This window comes from Alexandromys fortis, unplaced genomic scaffold (assembly GCF_014885135.2).
Source record: "Alexandromys fortis isolate MF-2015 unplaced genomic scaffold, M_Fortis_MF-2015_v1.1 scaffold_446, whole genome shotgun sequence".
Classification (NCBI taxonomy): Eukaryota; Metazoa; Chordata; class Mammalia; order Rodentia; family Cricetidae; genus Alexandromys; species Alexandromys fortis.
Genome location: NW_026068314.1, coordinates 66,091 through 88,793, shown reverse-complemented (window position 1 = coordinate 88,793; position 22,703 = coordinate 66,091). Strand labels below are relative to the sequence as shown.

The 22,703-nt window shown below is 41.9% G+C and overlaps 1 protein-coding gene and 1 long non-coding RNA gene across 2 annotated transcripts in view; one reads left to right on the top strand and one right to left on the bottom strand.

Moving 5' to 3' along the window:
* The window catches only part of LOC126495094 (cytosolic 5'-nucleotidase 3A-like), a 34,496-nt gene that overhangs the window by 946 nt on the left and 10,847 nt on the right, over nt 1–22,703 (bottom strand). The window contains 7 exon segments of the mRNA XM_050132697.1: nt 731–881; nt 1,814–1,976; nt 3,518–3,607; nt 4,283–4,368; nt 5,411–5,457; nt 6,476–6,545; nt 7,826–7,924. Coding sequence (XP_049988654.1) covers nt 731–881; nt 1,814–1,976; nt 3,518–3,607; nt 4,283–4,368; nt 5,411–5,457; nt 6,476–6,545; nt 7,826–7,924 — 706 coding nt within the window.
* On the top strand, nt 11,093–22,041 carry LOC126495095 (uncharacterized). The gene is made up of 3 exons (XR_007590107.1): nt 11,093–13,043; nt 13,614–14,210; nt 19,545–22,041. It is a non-coding gene; the product is annotated as an uncharacterized lncRNA (long non-coding RNA).

Genomic DNA, 22,703 nt, shown 5'->3' with positions numbered 1-22,703 from the left:
TATATATTTTTTTTTCTTTTTGAGACAGGGTTTCTCTGTATAGCTTTGGAGCCTGTCCTAGAACTCACACTATAGACCATACTGGCCTTGAACTCACAGAGATCCGCCTGCCTCTGCCTCCCAAGTGCTGGGATTAAAGGTGCACGCCACCACCGCCCAGCAAAATCTAATTTCATAAAAGTTGTAAAATAAAACATTCTCAAATTCTTTTTAAAGGAAATAATTTTGTTTCTGATTGAGGTTTTAATTTTCTGAGACACAGTCTTGCTGTCTAAGCTTACCCTGGCCTTCAGGCTGAGTCCTCCTGCCTCAGCCTCCCGATGGCTGCGAAGATAGGCCTGCATCACCGCCTTAGACTCAGGGACAGGAAGTTTCCACATGGGTACTTTTCTCCCTAAATAGTTTCTTTCCACTCCGGGGGCTCTGACTTTGGGCAACTCTGTACAAGGAATGTTTGGCAATGCATGAAGACAGCTTTGATCCTCATGCCTAGGAAGTGCTGCCTGCTGCCACTTGGGGACTGTACCCTCCAAAGCTCACACAGGTCTGTGCTTCCTATCTCCTCTGTCACTCCAAAGCAGGACAGTAAAATACCTTTCTCACCTGCCTTTGGCAACTGGTTACAAGGTTCCATCGTACATTTTTCAAGAGAATATTAAACTACAGCCCCTCACACTCACTCTGTCATTCAGATACCCAATTTTCAGAATGTGTTCAACGTTGGCTACGCCGTCTGCCATCCTCAAGTCTCCCTGGGAGTCCCCCAGCAGAATAATGCTGCTGTTGTCTTTCAGTTGGTTGAAATAGTCTGTGTTCTTCAAGGCACCATCGTGTTTGTTGAATACATGAATTAGTTCTCCTTTGAATCCTTTCAGCACTCCCTATGAGATATTTAAAGAACTGCGTAAGAAACACTTTATTATATTTGTTCATGGCATGTATATGTATTTGGTGCATGTGGCAGTGAATATTTGAAGGGTAAGGGGACAACTTGCAGGAGCTGGCCCCCTCCTTCTACCGTGTGCACCTGGGGATTAAAATCCGTTGTCAGGCTTGGTGAGGAGCACCTTTAAGTACTGAGCCATTCTCTGGCTTGAAATAATAGGTTTTACAAACTCTACTTGTTAGAGCTTTTACATTTTACGATTCTAAATAGATGCCACTATTTGCTATATCTTTAGATTTGTCTTTGACTTGATTTCAAATACAGAAGCCCAAGACAGGTAGGAGGGTTCAAAAAAAGCATATTCTCTTCTTTAAATGGCAAAACTTAGCTAATAAATAATTCAAATTTTACTTTTCATTCCTTAAGGCTAATATCCAACCAAAGGATATTATTTTATCCTAGCCAAAGGATTCTATTTTATGTTTTTTGCTGTTATTTTATTTTGCTTGAGACTATGTGGTCCAGGCATTGAGCTCATGACTCTACTAACCTCAGCCTTCTGAATGCTTGGATTACATCATTCTCCAATATGCCCAGAACACTTTACAGTATACTCATTGAAAAAAAAAATGCTAGTATTATTCATATCTTTTTTTTTCACTTAAGGTGTAGTCTTTAGGGTTGCAATGTTAAATTACTGTCATGTAAGTTTTGTGAATTTTAATATTCGCTTATTAACTTGTTAATAAAACTTTAAGGAGGGCATAAAATATACATACAATACTGAGAAAGCAAATCCATTAATAGCCTATCAGCATCATCTAATTTAACAAATATATACCTGATATTAATAAAGAACATGTGCATTTACATGATTAAATAGTTCAGGTTGGATATTAGCCTTAAGGAATGAATTCATATCCTTACATTTTCATCAAAATCCATGAAGTTGGATACAACTTTGACATTTGAATGATAAACTCCAGCTTGACGTATAACTTCTTCAAGCACATCACCGATACCAGCCGAAAATATGAACACAGGGATGCCGTGCTGATGAAGTTTACCAAAGAAATTCTCATATCCTTCCCTGCAAGTGGAGACAAGAGTGGTCATTAGCAAGATCGATTTCTCTCTCTCTCTCTCTCTCTCTCTCTCTCTCTCTCTCTCTCTCTCTCTCTCTCTCTTTCTCTTTCTCTCAGAAAGTATAAAACAAAAATATTTCTACCTACTTCTGCAAATCATATTCTCATTCTAAAACAGTGACCGAGTCAGCAGGTGACTCTTTGCCTGGCCATTAGTCCTCACAGTTCCAGTTAGACGTTTTAGACTTAAGCAAGCATGGATAAAAGCCTACAATTTACACCATTTAAAAGCAAGGGGTCAAATCATACTGCAAAAAGCCCTTTAAAGCCCCCTAGGCTGAGCTGAAGGCCACCTGCCTGAGGTCCCGCTGCTGCCCTTCCTACCTCCAGAAGAGCAGAGCAGCAAACTTTGCTGCTTACCACCATATTACCAACAAGTTGAGAAAACTGAAGGTTGGTGCAAAGTACTGAAAGTGAATTTGATGATTTTCACAAAATTATAAATAGTGCACACACACATGTGTGCGCGCATGTGCGTGCCATGCAGTAATTACTAAGTAGACCAAGTTGGCCTTCAGCTGGCTGTGATTCCCCGACCTCTGCCTCCTAAACACTGTAATCACAGGTTTCAACACTAAGCCAAGCCTTCCAAATATTTTACCTATAAACTAAAATGTTTCCCTTCCCTGTAAAGTTTTCAAAGCATAAGAATTCCGAAGGTAGATTCAGAAACACTTCTTAGTTGAAACCTTTCTAGCTTATAATATTTCCTTTAAATTTCAGATCTTTCAAAACCGGTTTCCTAAAGAACTTGAAAGTGATAATGGTTACTTAAGTCTATACATTAGTCTTAATTTTTTTTTTTTTTACATTTTGGAGAAAGGAAATACAAATCATCACTTAAATCTTTCAATGCTCTTGTCAAATCTAAATGAACAAACTTTTTTTTTTTTTAAGACAGAGTTTCAAGTACCTAAAGCTGGCCTCAGACTTGCTATTTTATTCAGGATCCTCCAGCCTCTCTTCCCCAAGTGCAAGGACTAGTGACACCATGCCTGGGTTTTAAAAAAATGTTTTAAAATTTTATTTTATGTGTGTGGGTGTTTTGCCTGCATGTATCTCTGTATATCATGTGCATTATTCTTGGGGCCCATGGAGGCCAGAAAAGGGTGTTGCATCCCCTGGAACAGGGTTATAGATGGCTGTGAGCTGCCATGTGAGCGCTGGGAATCGAACCCTGGTCCTCTGGAAGAGCAGCAAGTGCTCTTATCAGCTGAGCTACCTCTCCATCCCCTTACCGTGTCAGTTTTACTCAGTGCTCAGATCAAACAAAGCTGTGGGCGTGCTAACGGGCACTCTGATAACCCTAACAGCTCTAACCCGGAGTGTTTTCTTATCTCACCACTGTTCATTCTGTAACACTGATATATTTTAACTGCTTTATGGAATAATGTCAGAGCTTATTTTGATTAAAACATGTAATTGAATATATACAACAATAGCTAATTATGTAAACAATAAAAACAACAAAACCCAGGAGACTTACTTGAGCATGACATCAGAGTCTGCCACAATCTCTTTAAGTTTGGCTTTTGGTATGCCTTGTTCAACAAGCAAACCATGTGATTTAGTATACCTGGAATTTATGGCCAGAGGAGGGGAGAGATACCAGTTAAAATCTTAAAACTATTATCTTTATTATCAGGGAAGAGCTTATTCCACCCCCAGATAAACCTAACTGCACACAGTCCTCTGTCCACACAGAAATCAGTTTTGATTCTGCAGGTGGGCAGAGAAAGCCTCTGTTCCACGTTTACTACCACACACAGGTGAGCTGTCCGCACTCCTGACAGCCACTGGGAATACTCCTGGCCTCTTACAAGTTAAAAGCCGATGGCTGCCACTCAAACCAAAACACTTTCCACTTTAGGGGTTGCTTTTCAGAGGAACTGGGGGACTCTTCTGCACCTCTACATTTGCCAAGGTCTGTTCTGTCCAGGAGCTCCACACAAAGCTTCACCATGGTTCCTTCAAATGCTGCAGTTTGAGGAACACCACCAGAGGCCAGGGCTGCATGCTGGGGCGGGTGTGGTGTGGACCCTACTTCTTTTTCTTTGTTCTTAGATCATGTCTTGTCTAAGAAGCTTTAAAATAAAGGTCTGGCTTTAAGACTTATGTGCCGGACTTTTTATTTCTCCTCACTGCATGTCATCTGGAGACCAGTCACAAACTGTTAATTCACTGGAGTCTCTGTAGTTATCCTATCTGCACACGTCAGCCCCTCAGCGCTCCCAGGGCTCCAGACACTCACCACTCTACCATGTAAGGGAACTTCTCTTCCACAGTGAGGTCGGGAGCAACCTCAATGGCGTAATACTGCTTCTTCAGCTGCAGCAGCTGCAAGGAGAGGGTAACTAGTGGTGAGGATTACAGTTTGGTCACCTGCCTGATTATCACAGAAAACAATGCAAAAAATACAAAACAATGAAGCCTTTAAGCTACTTTCCAGTAAAGAATAAAGTTGGAGATGGTTTGATCTTGGTTTGCATCTAATTAGAGACAACTGAAGAAGTCACCTTACTTCCAAGTCAGCAATTCAGAATGTCAGGAGAAACAGTGGGGGCTTTACTCTCATCTCTGCTCTGGAAGGCACTGAGCATGTTAGGCAAGGGATCTCTCTCACCTGCCACTGAGCTAAAGGCCCAGCCCTAGTTAGACTTTCTATTTTGGGCCCGGTTCTGTTACCCAGGTGGCTTTGAACCTTTAAATCCTTCTGCTTCAGCCTAAGTAGTAGGATCACAGGCCTGAACCACCAGACCTGACAACAAGTTTAGTCCTGAAATCTAAGTAATGAGCTCTGATAGGCACCCTGAGCTGCCCTTAAGATAGAGGCAGGCACCGCAGGCATGCCCTGATCAGTTTAAGAGGGCAAATTAGCAGGAGACTCAAGCACCTTTGCCTTCCCAGTTAACGTAAGGACCCAGAGGGCTTTAATAACAACTTCTGACACTGGTTGTGCGGGCACTGGTTGCACACCCTGTAATCCCAGCACTTGGGAGGTCAAGGAAAGGGGAACAGAATGTTTTCCTCAGCTAGCCAGTGATTTAAAAACAAAATGAGACACCCTGTCTTGAAGGAAAAAAAAAGCCAAGATGGAATTCGTACAATAAATTTGATATTTATTGAATACTTAATGTGCCAGATATAACTTAAAAGCACTCAGCATTCATTTCACTTCTTTTGGGGGATGGAGATGGGTGGAGGATTAGGTCTCACCATTTTGCTAAGGCTGGCCCTAAACTTGTAATCATCTCCCTTCAGTACTCTAGTCTGGGAGTACATGCGGATGCCATCATGTCTAGCTTTTGACATTCATTCCTGTCTGAATAATTAATCAGCCGAGGCAATGAAGGATTAACTATACAGTTGAAATATTTACCTTTTCTCGACATTCGTCTGTAACAAGTTTACAGTTGTCAATGATATCTAGCGAGAGAGAGAGAGAGAATAGCATAGGCATTAATGAAAATATTCTGGTTGATGCTACCACTACTAAAGATAACTTGCTTCTTATTTTTAAATGCCAAGTCAATTACTGTGGTCCGTGCATTTGTGGTCGCAGTGCTGTATTTCAAATGGCACTGCTACAGGAGGATGGCTTCAAATCTGAGATCTAAATTGTCATCCTCCACCTCAGCATGGCGCTAACAGTTCAGCGGCTGCCATTCTCATCTTCCTTTTTAATAAACAGAAGCAATAGATACATCTCAATATACATCATTTTCCTGTTCTTTCTGTTTTGAGAGAGGGTGTACTGGTTAGTTCTTGTTAACACGACACAAACTATAGTCACCTGGGAATACCAAGAGGCAACACCAATTGAAGAACTGCACCCAACACACTGGCCTGTGCCATGTCTGTGGGGCATTTTGCTTGATCAATAACCGATGTGAAAAGGCCCAGCCCACCCAACAAGGGTCTTGGGTAGAATAGGAAAGTAGGCTGAGCAAGCATTAGGAGAGCAAGCTAGTAAACAATATTCCTCCAGTCTCTGGCTGAGCTCCTGCCTCTGGTTCCCGCTTGAGCTCCTGTCTTGGCTTCCTGATATACTAGACCACAACTGCAGCAAAATAACCCTTTTTCTCCCAAGTTGCTTTTGGTCAGAGTGTTTAGCAAGAGAAACCTAACCAATAAACAACATTTGATAAATGTTACTTTTTAAGGTTATTGCAAAATTTAAAGCCTTTCAAGTGTTTCTTGGGTAATAAATAGACTATACACAGTGAGAAATATTCTGAAGTCTTCTTCAATTCCCTTTGCTTCTAAAGGCACACATAAAAATAGCCATGTACCTAAGAGGAGTAAAAACAATTTCTCAAAACATAACCAGAAAAGCAAAGTTTCTTTATTTTTAATATCGAAAGGAGAAAAGAAAAACAAAAGCCATTTCATTTCAAATAAGTATTTCCAATTACATTCATTTACTTAAGAGCATCACACTTACTATGACATGATGGGCATCTTCTCCCATTGTAGGAGAACCTACTTAGTGTCATATCAAAGTCTGTTATTATCTGTGAGAAAAAGAAGGCAAAATGTAAATGAGTGCACCACAATCACAGGCTTGCCATGCTAACCAAACGCACATCTGGAGGCTTGCTTGCCCCTGAGCTGCCTGGGAAGTTCCTCACCTAAACCTGCAACACACTGATTTGAGCGATTAGTTTTTCAATTAAAAATTGTGTGTGTGAGTGTGTGTGTGTGTGTGTGTGTGTAGGACAACTTCCAGGAGTCGGTTCTCGTCTTCCATCTTGTTCTGGTAGGGTCTTACTTGTTTCTGCAGCCCTGTTCTGAACACCACTTAAAGAGATAATAAATTAGCAGCTGGGTAGTTCAATAGCAAAGGGATTCTTATAATGAAGTTGGACTAAACAACTGTTTCAGCTCCTTCACATTTAGTCTGTGATTCTCTACTTCCTGGGATAATACATGCCCATGATCTTGGGAGTAGGAAGTAAACAAAAATCTAGAAGGCAACAACAAATCATAAAAATCCCAGGCCAATAGTGAGAGAGAACATGTAAAACTCAACTATGCCTTCATAAAGTTGCATGTTCATCTGACATGACTCAGTTAATTAAAATATAGAATAACTTGAAACTGTACTCTTTTAAGTATGACTCCTGAAATGGCTTAATATATGTGTATAGTATCAGTTACCTTAGAACTTAATACTAAAAAAGGCCCAAGTGACAGGCCTGGCAGAACCCAGTGGGAGAATTAGTGATAGCCCGGCAAGGTCTAGAGTTTACCCTCCAGCCTGCTCCATCAGGGCGCATGTGCTGTCTCTGTCTCAAGCCTATTATTTTGTTCTTTGTTTGTTTTCAAGTAGAGTATTTCATGTATTTAGACCAACTCTAGGTGACAGATTTTAGATTTTACACTCCAAAAGTATAGGCAAAAAAAAAATCCATTACTAAGGTTTTGTCAAAACAGGAGAGTAATAAATTTGGCTTCACCCTGCAGTTTATCCATGCCCCGCAGCACCCCATCACTAGCCGCAGACAGACAGGTGAGTCTGCTCCAACTCTCCATACCATACACTTTGATCATACTCTCCCCTCCTCAACTCTAGACCCTTCCCACCTCCAGGCTTTTGTGTGCTCTCTCTCAATAAGCAAACCCAAAATCAATACAAAGAACCTAAAGAAACGAAAATACCAAACCCCACCAAATGTGGAGTCTGTTTCCTGTGACCAGCTGCTCCTGGGTGGGGTGCCCTGGAGCGCGGCCTCCCCTCTCCCAGCAGCTGTCACTGCAAATCTGCGCCAGTTGTTTTAAAAAGCTGGATCACCTGCAGTTTGGCAGCTCCTCCTTTAATGAGACCACAGATGATTTCTTCTACTCTTGTAGGATTCTTGATGCGCACTGAGCTTTTCTGAAATTCTGGCATCTAAAAGTGAACAGAAATGAGCGCCTTTACCTCACTTTCCCCAATTCAGTCATCACCAAGAAACTTGTATTAGAAAGTATAAAAATGCTGAGGCATTGTTTTTAAAAAAGAAAGTCACCATATAAAATTACCCAATGTTGATCTCTGGCCTCCACTTTGTAAGTACAGGCAAAGACCACACCCACCAAGCCTCAATGGACATAAGTAGGGTGTGTCTACTTTGTAAAACACTCCTGCTAGAGACTAGGCATGATATGGACCGAGTTAAGGACCTAATTTAAGGACCACTGCCGTCTTGGAGGACCCCTTCTGCAGCTCCCTTACAAAAAGCTCAGCTGAGAAGAGCATATACTTGATTCAGTAACTAAACCTATCGGGGCTGGTGAAATGGCTCAGTTGTTAGGAATGTTTGCTGTTTTTGCAGAGGATCTGTGTTTCCAGCAGCCATGTGGGATGGCTCATAACTGTTTGTAACTCCTCCTTCAGAGGATTTTAAACCCCTGTACCTGCACTTACATGCAAGTACTCCTCCTACATACATATAATTAATTTTTAAAAATCTTAAATAACTCATTATAGCGAGAGTTAAACAAAGGATTATGTTGCCACAACATTTTCACCAAGAAAATGAAGCAAGGTTCATCTAACAAGAACACCTGGGTCCAGTGCTTCATACCTTTAATCCTACTGCACTCAGGAGGCAGGGGCAGTTGGATCTATGAGTTCGAGGCTAACATGGTCTACAGACGAAGTTCCAGGACAGTCAGGGCTACCTGGGGAAACTTTTGTTTCAAAAAAATCAAACAAAAGAATATTAACTAAGACCACTTGGTGGCGCCCATCAACCACCCTGCTTCTAATCAGGTCTTCACCTACATTTTACATTTGGTATATTATAGAACATTTTTCCTTTTTTAAAAATTGTCAATTATGATAATTGCTACCCTCCTATTTATTTTTAATAACAAGCAAATTTAAAACTCAAACTGCTTCAGAACTTTCGCAGGCTATTATAAGATCATTTTTTCTTAATTATTATACATCAAAGAAGACCAATGGCTGGGGCACCATCCGTGCCTGAGACTCTGAGAATACATGAGCATCCATTCCAAGCAGATACTCAGTGAGCACCCGAGGGCTCTGGAGGAGCAGACGGGTTACAACAAGGAAATGACTGGCATTTTATTTACACCTTTCCAACTGAAGGGTGGGCGATGCAGGTGTTAAGAAATACAGAACAGTGACTATGGCTCATAGGTAGAGTCTTAACCTACCATCTATAAAACCCTGCATTCAATCCCAGCCAAAGAAGAAAGGAAAAAAAAAAAAACACAGAGACAGATACAGATAGACACACCACACTCCTTGGCTGAAACACACAGTTTAAGCTGATATACACTGAATCAAACATTACAGGGTTTATTAAAATGTACATTTCTGCCGGGTGGTGGTGGCACACACCTTTAATCCCAGCACTTGGAAGGCAGAGACAGGTGGATCTCTGTGAGTTCAAGACCAGCTTGGTCTACAAGAGCTAGGTTCAGGATAGGCTCCAAAGCTACAGAGAAACCCTGTCTCAAAAAACCAAAATAAGAGTATATTTCTATGGTTTTATGTACTAGCTAAATAATGAACCAAAGAGTATTTATTTACTTACTATTTTATTTTATTTTATTTTATTATTCTTTATTATTTTTATTTTATTATTCTTTTGAAGACAAGGTTTTGAAGACTGGCCTGGCATACCCTGCGTGGCTTAAGCTGGCCTTGAATTTGTGGCAACCCTCCTGTGTCAGCCTTGAGAAAACTGGGATTACAGGTACATGCACCAAGTCTGACTCCAAGGAATTTTATCATGGGGACTGTGGAAAGCTGCTGGTATTTCCCTAGTGTACCGGGACAGGCTCCTTCCATGGCCTCAGTACCACCATATACAGAAGACAGCTGCTTCCTGGGCCTTTCCAGGAACTCCACACAACTTCTGTCATAGGCAAAGTTGGTGGTTCACACCATTATTTATATAACATTCTCACTAGCCCAGCTGGCTTCAGACTAGTTATGGAGCCAACAAGAATGACCTTGAATTCCTGAGCTACCTGTTTCTACCTCCCCAGCAATGGGATTACAAGTGCGGACCACCGCATTTGGTTTTTTTGTGGTGTTGGGAACTGAACTGAGAGCTTCCTGCATGCTACATAAGTCCTTTACCAACTGACCGACAGCCCCAGCCATTTCGCACCCTTTCCTTTTCTTAATTTTTTTAACATTTGCTTGCCTGCCCTGCCTGACTCCTCATCTGTCCGTCTGTCCATCCATCCACGTGTGTGCATGCTTGTGTGGGTGTAGGTTAGAGGACAACTTTTAGGAGTCAGTTCTTTCCTTACACCACAAGGATCCTGGAGATTAGACTCAAGTGTCATGCTTGATGGCAAAACCCCTCACCCACTGAGCTTTCTCGCTGACTCTGAATGCCCGTCACTTTAAACTACACTTAAAATATTTCATTCTGAATGAATAGCTTACACATGAAAGTGCCAAAGAATACAGAAAAGAATGGGAATCAGGCTGTGGTAGGGTAAGCCTGTAATCTCTGCCTCAGGAGACAGAAGCAGAACCAAGGTCATCGTTGGCTACAAAGTGACTTTAACCAGCCTGAGTCACAGAGACCCAGCCTCAAAGAACAAAACCCAAACTATACATGCACACAGACAAAAAGGGAGTAAGACGGATGTAATGTAGGTATGGTGGCACATGCCAGTAATCGCAACATTACCCCTCTCAGGGTTGAGACAGGAGGATCTCACATTCCTGACATACATACACAGGTAGACTCCATGTTCAAAAAAGTAATAAAAACAAAACAACAGCAACAACAAATTCACCAAAACATAGCCATCTGTTAAGGAGAACTATAAAATGTATTATATTTCAAGCAAAATCATTTCAAAGTCAGTTCAGTAGGTACTTGAGATTTTATCATTTGTGTGCCCAGCATCATGAAGAAAGTCCTATATAAAATTCCAGTCCCACAACTGCATAGTTAAAGAGGGAGAAATGGAGACGATACACCGTTTACAGGTGGAGCCGGAAGTACTTGCATACCCACCATTTTCAAAAGGTCAGCAGATTCCTGATTAGTCATTTCTTGGTTATTCAATCTTCTGCATTTCCCCAGGTGATGTCACAGCAAGAGAGAGGGAAAAAAGGCACACGTGACACACTGGCATTTGCGGTTCTTACTATATGCTAATGACTCGAAGACAGTATGTTAGTATGATTTAAATACCAAGAAATTGCAGGCTGCTCGCTCAGCAAAGAATTTCCTCTATTTAGTAAAATTTTAGAATGAAAGTATTATGTCAAGAGTTGGAAACTCTCTTCTAAGAACTAAAATAGTACTGATAAGTTTGAATACAGAGGTAAAATGGACTACATATTTGCAATAATAGACTCTACTGCAAGATTTGTGACATCTATCTATCTATCTATCTATCTATCTATCTATCTATCTATCTATCTACATACACACACACACACAGGTCTCATTCTGTAGTCTAGGTTCGCCTTGAACTCCTGGGTAACCTCCTGCGTCAATCTCCTTCTGTTGTGGAATTAATGGTGTGAACCACTATGCTTGGCTTTGCAAGTATATATTATCAACACTTTTTCTACACAAAGGGTGAAGCCTGTGAGAAAAGTGTGTTCCTAGTGCCAAATCTACAAAGGAATTAAAATAAAAGAAGAAACATAATACACAAAAGTATTTTCCCTTCAAGTTTTTCAAAAACTGTTCATCTGTCTCTTCTCCCTACTGTGTCTAGTTAGTGTGCCCGCATGTGCATGACGTCATTCGCTAGAGTGTGGGAACCCACCCGTGGTTAAATGTCTAGAGAAAAGTGATCTTGTCCAGCAGCCACCAATTGTAAATAGCTCCTCAGTTAGAGGACTTTGAGAGAGCCCTTCCCCCTCCATGCTAAATTTTCTTAAGTTAAAACCTTTTTGTGTGTAAAAATCTGTGTTGTGTTTGCACTTAGGAAAGTGTTTGGGACAAAGCCGGTACGCAAGGTGTTTGTCAAATAAAATGAGGATTTTTTTTGGAGGCTGCTGGGTAAACTTTATATCCATTAAACCAAAGGAAAATACACCTTTTCACTATTCTGGTTTTGTCCTATAGTATAATTCTTAGAGACAATTACTAATTTTTCCCATACTGACTTTATTTTTACTTGACTCCAGGTAAGTAAAAATATAATGATCAAAACCCCGTTTTGAAATAGCTAGGAAGGGCTGGTGATGTAGCTCAGTGGTAGAGGACTTGCCTAGAATATCGTCCTGGACTTGATCTTCAGCATGACATAAAAACAGAAATAAATTAGTGGGAGCTGAAGCCACACTGCTCTGGCAGAGGATTAAGTCCTGTTTCCAGCACCCACATCAGGCCCTTCACAACTGACAGTGCTGGTTGCCTCCAAACTAGTGGCAATCCTCCTGCCTTATTGCTGCAGTTACTGGGGTTATAGGTAGACAACCGTCACACTTGGCAGCTGCCGGCTTTTACTCATTCACATATGCTCTGCCAATGTCAACCCAGCTTTCCTTCTGCCGAGTGCTCACCAGTGTGACCGGATTTAACCTCAGCTCATGGGAGTAAACCCGTGTGAATACGACAGCATGGTGTCCAAACCTCACTTTGAGGCCTGTGTTGTGGTGAAAGTGTAAACACACACAGAAAGACAAAGTTGCCCGCCTTCTGGGACTCTCTGAAAGAAGATACCGACCATCAGACTGAGTATTTTTAACCAGCGGTCTTGTAAGCCTACACCTGGTGCAGATAAAGGGCCAGCTTGTTCTGCCAACTGTGGCAGATGCTTCAGGAGGAGAGCTGCTGGAAAAACAGCGAGCACAGAAGACACAGTCAAAAATAGAATGCGCTCCCCTTGAACTATGAACTCTCTTCAAAGGAAGCTGTAGAGTCTTAACATCTGGAATCCTGATCTCTGAACTAGAAAACACTGCAAACTGGAAAACAATTCCTCTGCGCACTCTCAGTAGGAGCTTCAGGTTTCTAAGCGTGGTAACGCAAGGCTGTGTAGAACAAGGCTGAAGAACGAAGCAAGAGGTAAGGACTTAAGTTTGTTATGTAAGAATTTGTTACTGCCTGTCATTCTGAGGCTACAGTTGTTTTTTTTTTTTTTTTTAATCACTAAGATGGGTAACCTGTCTACGTTAACAATTTACTTGCTTTAGAACAGACTTTAAAGATTATGAGTGTAAACTGAGTATCTTTAAAAGCTTGTTTCACTGTGGCTCACTGGAAAGTAGAAAAAATAAACTGATTAACATAGCTTTTAAGTGGCGACTCTGCTTTAGTTTTGATGCTTGTAGAAACAAGAAAATTACACTGATAAGGTAATGAAATTTTACAGTGTACTGTGTTCTGTCTCTTACATGAGAAAAGGAACACCTCACTATAATAGGGAAAGGGCTCTGGCAGCAGTATTAACTGTGCCTGGCAAAGTCATTATTTTTATTGCACCTCTCTCAACTAACCAAGACTATCTGTCTTAAGTTCGGTGTATTAAGATGTCAAACTTTATAGGGTGATTATCATATGGAAATATAAACTATAAATTCATTTTAATTGATGACTGTAATAATTTCCTTGTTTCATTTAAACAATTCTCCCTAGATGGAAATAAACATCCACAGACTGGAAAGTGAAACACTCTCGATACAGGCAGTAAACAAAACTGAAACTGAGCAGCTGAAGGTGTAGGAGGAAACAGAAAAAAAAATCAGACTGTCTATTTCAGCAATTTATGCCAATTTTCTTAGACAGGCAAACAACAGTCAGGATTTTACGGATAATTGTGAAGTGTGTAAGCTCAGAACTAGTCCTCCAGCCTACCGCCCATGTCGGTTCTCACACCCAATGGTGTTTCAAGAGAATAAACCAAGGTACGGAGAAATTATGCTGCGGACCCTGAACAGACTCTGACTTCTTCCCGCCGTATACTTTCTCCGGGAACAGCAGCACAGGTCGTGACAGCATCCTGTAAAACTGAGCATGCTGCTCGTGTAACAGTCTGGAGCACAGTCGGATTTTTAAGAAGAAGCTACGTGAAACTTGGAAAACTCAATTATTTAAATCTGATGCAGGGCCAGGCCTGGGGGCCCCTCCCTGCAGGAAGCACTAGGAGGTTAGAGGCCAGCACGGGCTATATTAAAGACCCCGTCTTCAAAGAAACCGGACATAGCCACAGCATTCTGGATTTCACTGCAATACGTATGTATGCTCTGTGTTTTGAGGATGTGCTTTTGGAGGTTCGGGGTGTCCAATCTAAGACTTATCCATGTTAGGCAAATGGTCGATCACTGAGCTACACCCCCATTCCTTAGATGTATGAATTTTAATTTTCAATATGCAAGTTGTTACTTTATAAATATAGCTTTTATCAATTCATAAAATATACCAGTATCACTTCAGCCTACAACAGCCTGGGTAAGGTTCACACGCATAAAAATTAATTTTATCACCAGCCATTATAAAGTCACGTGGCTCTGTGCACAATTAAGTCAAATAGCAGCTGAACATGTTGCTCTCCACTTCTGAGAGCACTTCGCCTCTGTCTAACAGCCACATGAGAATAAGAATGCTTAGAATCAGAGTCTGTAAAGTTTAGGTACTGTGCCTAAGACATCAGAAAGTTTTACACACATACCTGTGCAAACTACAAAGAGTTTTACATTTCTCTACATTAAATTGGTCTACTTTTACTTCCTACTCTGTACATGTACAGACCAAAGTTTCATTAAGATAAAGAACCAAACTAGAGCCACGGCAAATTAAATACAAGAAACCCAGGTCTTCAGGAAGAGCGAGCACTTACTTTGAAGGTAACCGGACACGCCACAGCAGCACCAGCAAAAGAAAATTCTTCCTGTCTGAGACGCACTAATATAGCACAAGGTGCAGCGGAGGGCGGCTCCCAAAGCCTTGACTAAGCTTATGCCAACAGTCTTGTGACGCAAGCGAAAAGTACTTCACTATGCTATGGGAGGCAGGCCTGCCGGCTCGCAGCTCGATACCATTTAGGTTACAGAACCTAACTAGCTGGGACAACATGATGGCTAAGAGCTGGTAGGTAGCTCAGCATAGGAGCAAATGCTCTGCGACCTGAGCAGGAACTGTTAGTGAAACTCTTAAGCCGCCCCTTTCCTGTTTCTGATTGCACAACACTTGTAACGTGTGCGCTCCTCTGGGGGACACTCCACTTCGAGACAAAGTCAAAAGATGAAATTGGTTGCTGCAGCCAGAGAAGGGGATAGGAGGCTGTTGCTCAATTTGGCAGAGTTCAGTTTTTAAATGAAGACAGTTCTAAGGGTGGTGTGTAGTGGTGACAGTGCACAGCAACACACATGTATTTAGTGTCACCAAACTTGACTTAAATGGTATCTCTTGTATTATACATATTTTACTCCAGTGGGATTTAACATTTATTCCAGTGCTTTGATATTTTCTTTATATATTTCCATAAGTTTTTTTTGGTAAATTTTTAATAAAAAACCATGTCAAAACTATGAAAACTAATTATAAAACTGGAAAATACAGGTACAGCAGCGTCCACTGGGATCTCAGCTACTAAGGACCCAAGGCAGGGAAATCATTGGGTCCATGTGGGTCAGCCTGGGTAATACAGCATGAGGGGTTCTGCTGTTGTTATTAAAAAGGGAGCTAAAGAGAGACAGGTTTTTATTTTAGAAACAAAACTAGTCTAGTTTTTAACCTGAGCAGCAGGAGGGCAATATGCTAATACTGTCCCAGGGCCTGCTAGATAAGGTACAGTACGGGCTCTGGAAGCTTTATCGTCAGGCGCATGGTTAAGCTGCACACATGTAAATATTTTTTTGTGAAATAGCAAGTTTGTGGTGTTTTGGGTTTTTTTTTTTTTTTTTTTTTTTTTTTTTTTGTAGAGAAAGGATCTTAATATGTTGCTGCTCAGGCTGGGCTCTCCAAGCGATCTTCATGCTTCCTAACCTCCTGAGCTACAGGAACTGCCCACTGTAAGTCCACATTACCTCAGCTGCACATTGACTGTACAGTACTTGTGGGCGCACCCAATGCTTGGCCTCAAACTCAGAGAGGCACCATCACCACCACCACCACCACCACCACCACCCCTGTCCTGGATGGGTGTGCATATTCACATGTGTAGGGGTGGTGGTGGTGGGGCTTGTGCAGGTCAGAGGTCATCTTCAGGTGTCTTCTTCCTTAATATTGAGACAGAGTCTCTCATTTAAGCCTAGAGCCTGATCATTCAGTTAGGTAAGCTAGTCAGCGTGACTTGAGCATCCCTGTTATCTGCCTCCTTGGTACAGGGATTACAGACACTAAACCTGCTTGGTAGTTACATGGGTGCTGGGAATCCTAATTGCAGTCTTCTGTGACAAGTGCTTTACCCACTGAACCATTTCTCCAGCCCCACGCACTGCTATAAGATTTAATAAGGTTCAGTAACAAAACATTTCTCTAAGAGGAAGACCTATTATATCTAATTAGTGAAGAGACTTCAAGGACAGCAAACAAAAACCTGCTAACTACGCTCACCTAAAGATTACCTCCTTTAACAAAGGAGTTCAGGAGATACGCTTCCATACCTTCTGAGAGACTATTTAGAAATATTACTGAAAGCTGTAGATATAAATATTCCTTCCACATACCACTTAGGGTAGAGTAACTTATCCTAAAGAAATATGGTTGTAAACAAAGATATAGTTGCAAAGATATAGACTGTAGATTTGTTTGTAATACTAAGAAACTGCAAGTGGCCATAATGACAACACCTAGTTTGATTCTTAAAACAGGAGAGAGAAGGACATAGTAACAAATGCCTGGAATCTAGCCCTTGGGAGGTAGAGGCAGGAGGATTAGGAATTCAAGATCATCTTCCTCTGAAGAGTTGGAGGCCAGCCTAGGTTACATGAGATACTGTCTCAAAACCAAAACAAAACATGGAACGGTAACAAAACATATAACTCCAAACACAAGACAGGTAGGGTGCGGCTAGGTGGCCAGGTCTGTTTAGCATGTATAGAGACCCAGGCTCTAGCCCAGTGCCACAAACACAATAAAAGAGGTGAACACACTCTGGTACATACATGAAACAGACGTATAAAGCTCTTATAAATGATCATTGCTGAACGTGGTGCTTCAGGCCTATAATCCCAGTACTTGGGAGGAAGGAGCAGGAGGGTCATTGTTCTAGGCCATTTGATGCCCAATAGTAAGACCCCATCTTAGAAACAATAAAAGAAAATATTATAAGTACCTAAAATTTCCTAGCTCCTGTGTGGGTGTGGCTCAGTACACAGCATGATCACATACAATACCTGAGGCCCTGGTTTGATTCCAAACAGTGAAAAAGTAAGTAATTAAATGACATGAACAAATAAATAATTTCACTACATTCTAAGTGTGTGGACATTCCTCACTGTCTGTCCCTACCACCCTGCATATCACACGTCACTATTCTTCCATTCTCTAAGCGAGTAGAAGTGTGCAGCTGCCAAGCAGCAGCAGTAGAGTCAGTCTAGGAAGCAGAGGAAGTCTAAAACAGGACACATGATAGGACCCACGGCAGCACCAACCGCCCACTTTTATAGCCTGAGTTTTAGAATAGAAATGATTTCCTTGGGAAATAAATGGTGTGTTTAAATGTGAGAGTCAGCAGCAAATAGTAGTAATCTTTTCCATAATCAGAAAAGGTGAAGAACATCCTGACAGATAACAAACCAAGACCTTTATTGGGAGCCAGGTCCTCATAGCACACCCCAGTCTGCAAAGCAGAGGCAGAAGAGTCACAAGCTCCAGTAACAAAGGCTACATAGCAAAGCCTTGTCTAAATCATAGAAATAAGAACTCCCCCTTGAGGGACTTTGATTATTAAAGTCCGAGTAATATTTGCTTAGGGTTTGCACTGGCAGTCCTGAAGCATGCCAACGCCCTTGACCAACACCCTAACCCAGTCAGGCTAGCATGAGAGAACTCCACACAACTTCCTTCCGCAAGGTAAAGCAATATGGAACCTGGAGAAGCTAAGATACTTATTACCTTTATGTTAGCTAGACACAAAAGCTTCAAGGTTTTTCCTTTTAAGTCATGTGGTGCTACTGCAGGTAATGATGTGCACACGCTTGTGCCACTGGAGGCAATTATGTGCAAACACTCACATGGGAGTGCTTGAGAAATAACAATGTTTCTGCTGTAGGATGGCTCAGCAGACAAGACGGGTGACACCTAAGTTCCATGCCCCAGACCCACACTAGAAGGAAAAAACCACCAACTCAATAAAAAGCTGTCCTCTCAACTCCACACCATGGCAGTGCACACACACATCACAGAGTCAGTATGCCACAGAAAGTATTGAATGACTCCAACTTCAAGACACTCCGAATGGGACTGGCACACATATGACCTGACGTCCTTCAGCAAAGGGAAAACCACTGGTCTCCAATGGCATGCCACTGGGTGTATCATGACTCTTTAGGGCAGGGTGCAGGCCAGCACACAACAAATCCAACGGTATTTTTGTGAACTTTTTGTTTCATATTGGCCTTTTTGATCTTACTGGTCTTTTGCTTGTTTGATTTTTGTGGGTTTTTTTTGTCTTTTTTTTTTTTTTTGTTTAGAGATAGAAAGGGAAAGAGAGACAGAGAAACTATGAATGAGAATGAACAAGAACAGAGTTGAGTGGTAGGAAAGTAGAGAGGATTTGAGAGGAGTTGGTAGAGAGAAGTGATCAAAATGTATTATTGTAAATTTTAATTAAAAACAAACATTGGGGGGCTGCGGATTGTAATACATCGGCCTAGCATTCATGAAGCCCCAAGTTTGAACCTCAGAATCACAAAACAAGCAACACCAACCCGATTTTGTCTCCCATTGTTTTCCCACTGTTTTCTGAGAAGGGCTAGAGAGAAGCTGGAAGTCACAGAGATTGCTCTTGCGCAGTGGAGTGGACTTTCATCTCTGCACTGGGACTGGCCTGGCCGAAACCAGCCATACCCCTCCTAAGGGCAAGCACTAGATGAGAAATTCAGATGCCAAAGGGCAGAGGTTTCCACGCAGAACAGGGCTTATTATCTGCCAGGTTTTCTCCATTTTGAGACTGTAATTGATATTTATCTTATTAGCAAGAATGGTGATCTTTATCAAAGGAGAAAGTGAAATCCATTTGTGTGTTTGAGTAACGACCCAGAGCTTTTTAGTCTGTCAATTATTTAACTGAATTAAAATTATTTCATAGTTTGCCACTACGAAGTTTCTTAGGGCTTGGTCAGCCCTGAAAATACAATGACCTGAGTTCAGTCTCTAGAACTCCCATGTCAAAAAGCTGGGTGTGGTGATCCATACCTATAATTTCGGGGACCTGGTGGCCAGCCAGCCTCACCTACTTGGTAAACTAGTTGGTGGGTTAAGATCTGCATGCTGGGGAGAGTCTGGCTCCATCTCAAGAGATATTAAAACCTTCCCCCCAAACCTCAACCGAGAGGATTGAGTTTTCAAACTTGCTTTGAGAAACTCAAACATGGTCTTTAACTGGCTACATCTTTCTCTTAGTTAAAAGGCATTCTATGCTTCCTGCTAAGTGCACCATGTCCTGGTATCTCAAGATCCGCGTCTTTCAAACTATAGTCTCCATCTTCTTGCAGCGGAATCTCTGTGCTGGAAACAGAACAAGGTGAAAACGTTTCTCTGTCTTGGACTTTCCACCATACAGTTTGTACTCTGCTGAAAAGGAACACTACTGTACTGACTGCTACTTTGTATAGGGCATATTAGCAAAAATGGGAAGGTAAGCTTTTCCTATTGGTGCATTGTTGAGACATTTGTACACTGTGAAGAGGCATTGCTGTGGTTGGTATAATAAAAAGCTGCATGGCCAATAGCTAGGCAGGAGAGACAGGCAGAACATCCGGGCAGAGAGAAGAAGAAAACACAGGCACACAGGACAATGGATATGAAGAACGAGCTGGAAACACAGAATGGGAGAGAGGTAAAAACCATATGGTAGAATGTAGATTAATAAAAATATAGGCTAATTAAAGTTATAAGAGCCAAGCTTACATAATTAATAATAAGTCTCCGAGTCGTTATTTGTGGGCTGGTGGTCCTCACGAGAAACACACTGCAGCACGTCCTATCTGATACACCTAAACGGAGAATACACAGAAAGACAACTCGCCACACAGCAAGGTTTTCACGGCTCACAATGTCAACAGCACATGGCAAGCACGGCTAACTGGTTATGGACACTGCTCAGTGGAAAAACACATGCTTTAGTTAGCATGTAGGCGGCCTTGGGAAGACTCCTCACACAAAGACAATTCAAGCCTGCAATGGGAGGCCGAGACTCACAAGAAAAAAAATTAAAAATTCAAAAAGCACAAGAAGATAAAACATGATTAATTGCACTTTTAGATTCTAAAGTCTTAAACACACTAATTATGAACTAAATTGAATGCTGTAATAGCCGATACAAGCAAATCAAGTATCACTAAGTGATCAGAGATGAAGGACAGGATCACAGGTGATTTTCTTTCATTATTTTCTGTAGTGACTATGTCGCTAACTACCTGGAAACATCAATTTCAGGCAGCCAGACTCAGCTTTAGCTAAAGACAGCTGTGCTACTAATTAGAGCTAGATGTTTTACTAGCTAGGCGGATAATGCAGCTGTACTTGGTCCTGAGTGCAGGCTATGAATGCAAAGAGATTTAGCATCTCCTTCTAGAGTTCTCCAGTTCCAGTGCACCATAGGCTCCCTTGTCTTTCCAGCTTTTTTTTTTTTCACTTTCTTCCTTTGTTTTCTTTTTAAAGACAGGGTTTCACTATGTAGCCACAGGCCTTGAATTTACCCTCCTCCCTTAGCCTCCCATGTGCTGGGGTTGTGGTGTGCCCTATACCATTCATGACTCTAGTCTTTTCTTTTTTTCTCCCTAGCGCTAACTAATGTCAGGAAGTTTCAGTTTTACATTTCAGCCTGCTACAAGGCTTAGAAGTTCTCAGCTGGCTCCTACCTGCTTCTCCAAGAACTCATCTGGTGACTCATTTGTTCTTTTAGCATTCTAACAGTTTGACAAGACAGACTTGGCAGATGTACTAACAGATCGCTGCTCCCGGGGAAGCTGCATATAAGAATATGGTGATTTGAAGGCTGGAGCAATGGCTCAGTGCTGAAGAGTACTGGCTGCTGGAGCAGAGGACCTGGGTTCTGTTCCCAGCGCCCACACAGCAGCTTAGAATCATCTAGATCTCCAGTTTCAAAGGATCTGATACTCTCTTCTGATCTCCCTAGGCAACAGGCACACACAGTGTTTTGCAGGCAAAACACTCACATGCATAAAAAATACTCATACACATAATCTTTAAAAATGTGACTTTATTATTATTTTGGCATTTATTGTTTTCTCAAATGCACTAGTTCCTGAGATCCTGTGTCTTTGACTCTCAAGCAACCTGAACTACAGGTGGGCATACCACAGCTGGCTTTGACTGTGGGATTCTTTTTCATGCTGTCTCCAACATAAATCCCCAAGCAGAAGGGCATGGAGGGCAATATAAATGAGGCACTGTGGTGTGACGTGGTGGAGGAGACAGACGGGAGCACAGGGAGCTTTTCAGGCCACACTATCTCCTTCCTTCTTGAAGAAGGAACTTACCAAACAGATTAAGCAACCTCTCATCAACTGTAAGACAATTTGTACCTTCTTATTCTAGTAGATTAAACAGGGAGAGAAGGCAGGCAGCAAGTACACAAAATGACAGAGAGACAATGAAGTCTGTCATAACTGTCGTCACAGCTCAGTGGTTAAAGTAACTCTGAGGGCTGACACCTTCAGTCCGGGCACCCAGGAGGCAGGAGCAGGCAGATCTCTGTGAGTACAAGGCCAGGTTACATAGTGAAGTCCATGAAATCCTGACTTAAAAAAGGAGTACATGACCTAAAGACAATGGATATATACTAAGAGAAAGCCTGAAGTACAAACACAGGGTCAGAGAGGTAGCTCAGCTCGCAGCTCTTGCCTCATTAGCAAGCGTCTGGTTCAATCTCCAGCAGTACACACGGAGTACAGCTACACTGGAGAGCACCATCTACTGCGGGACAAGACTGCCACCTGCTGACAGAAACCTGCACCGTGGTGATGTTTCTGACTTCTGGGATTGTGTGTGTGTTGCTTGTTGTTTTTGGATAGCTGTTTGCTTAATTAAACAATTATTTATTTTAGGGCTAGAGTCTCACTATGCACCCCTGGCTGGCCTGGAACTCACAGGCTCCATTTGTTTCTGCCTCCTGAGCGCCACCTGCCCAGTCAAGAACGATACCTTAAGGGCGCAGAACAACCGCTCGGGTAAGGTGTTCGCACTACATTTAAATCAGAGGTGAAAAACGCCAATGTTGTGGCACACGCCTATCGGCCCGGGGCACACTATGCAGTTAGAAGCTAGACGACATAAGAAACGAGAAAGGGCCACCTCATTCTCCTGGTTCTGGTTTAAATATCCTGCTGACCAAGATCTTCAACATAATGAACTACGTGCCCTGCTGAAGGAGCACCACAAACTGTTAAATGACTAATGAATGAACCACAGTTAACTCCCTGTCACCCATGCACAGGGAAGGGTTTCTTTCATTCCTGATGGTTTTGGTTTTGCTGCTGCTTCCTCCTCTTCCTCCCTTCTTCCTCCTTTTTTTTTACATTAGGATGGGATCTCATG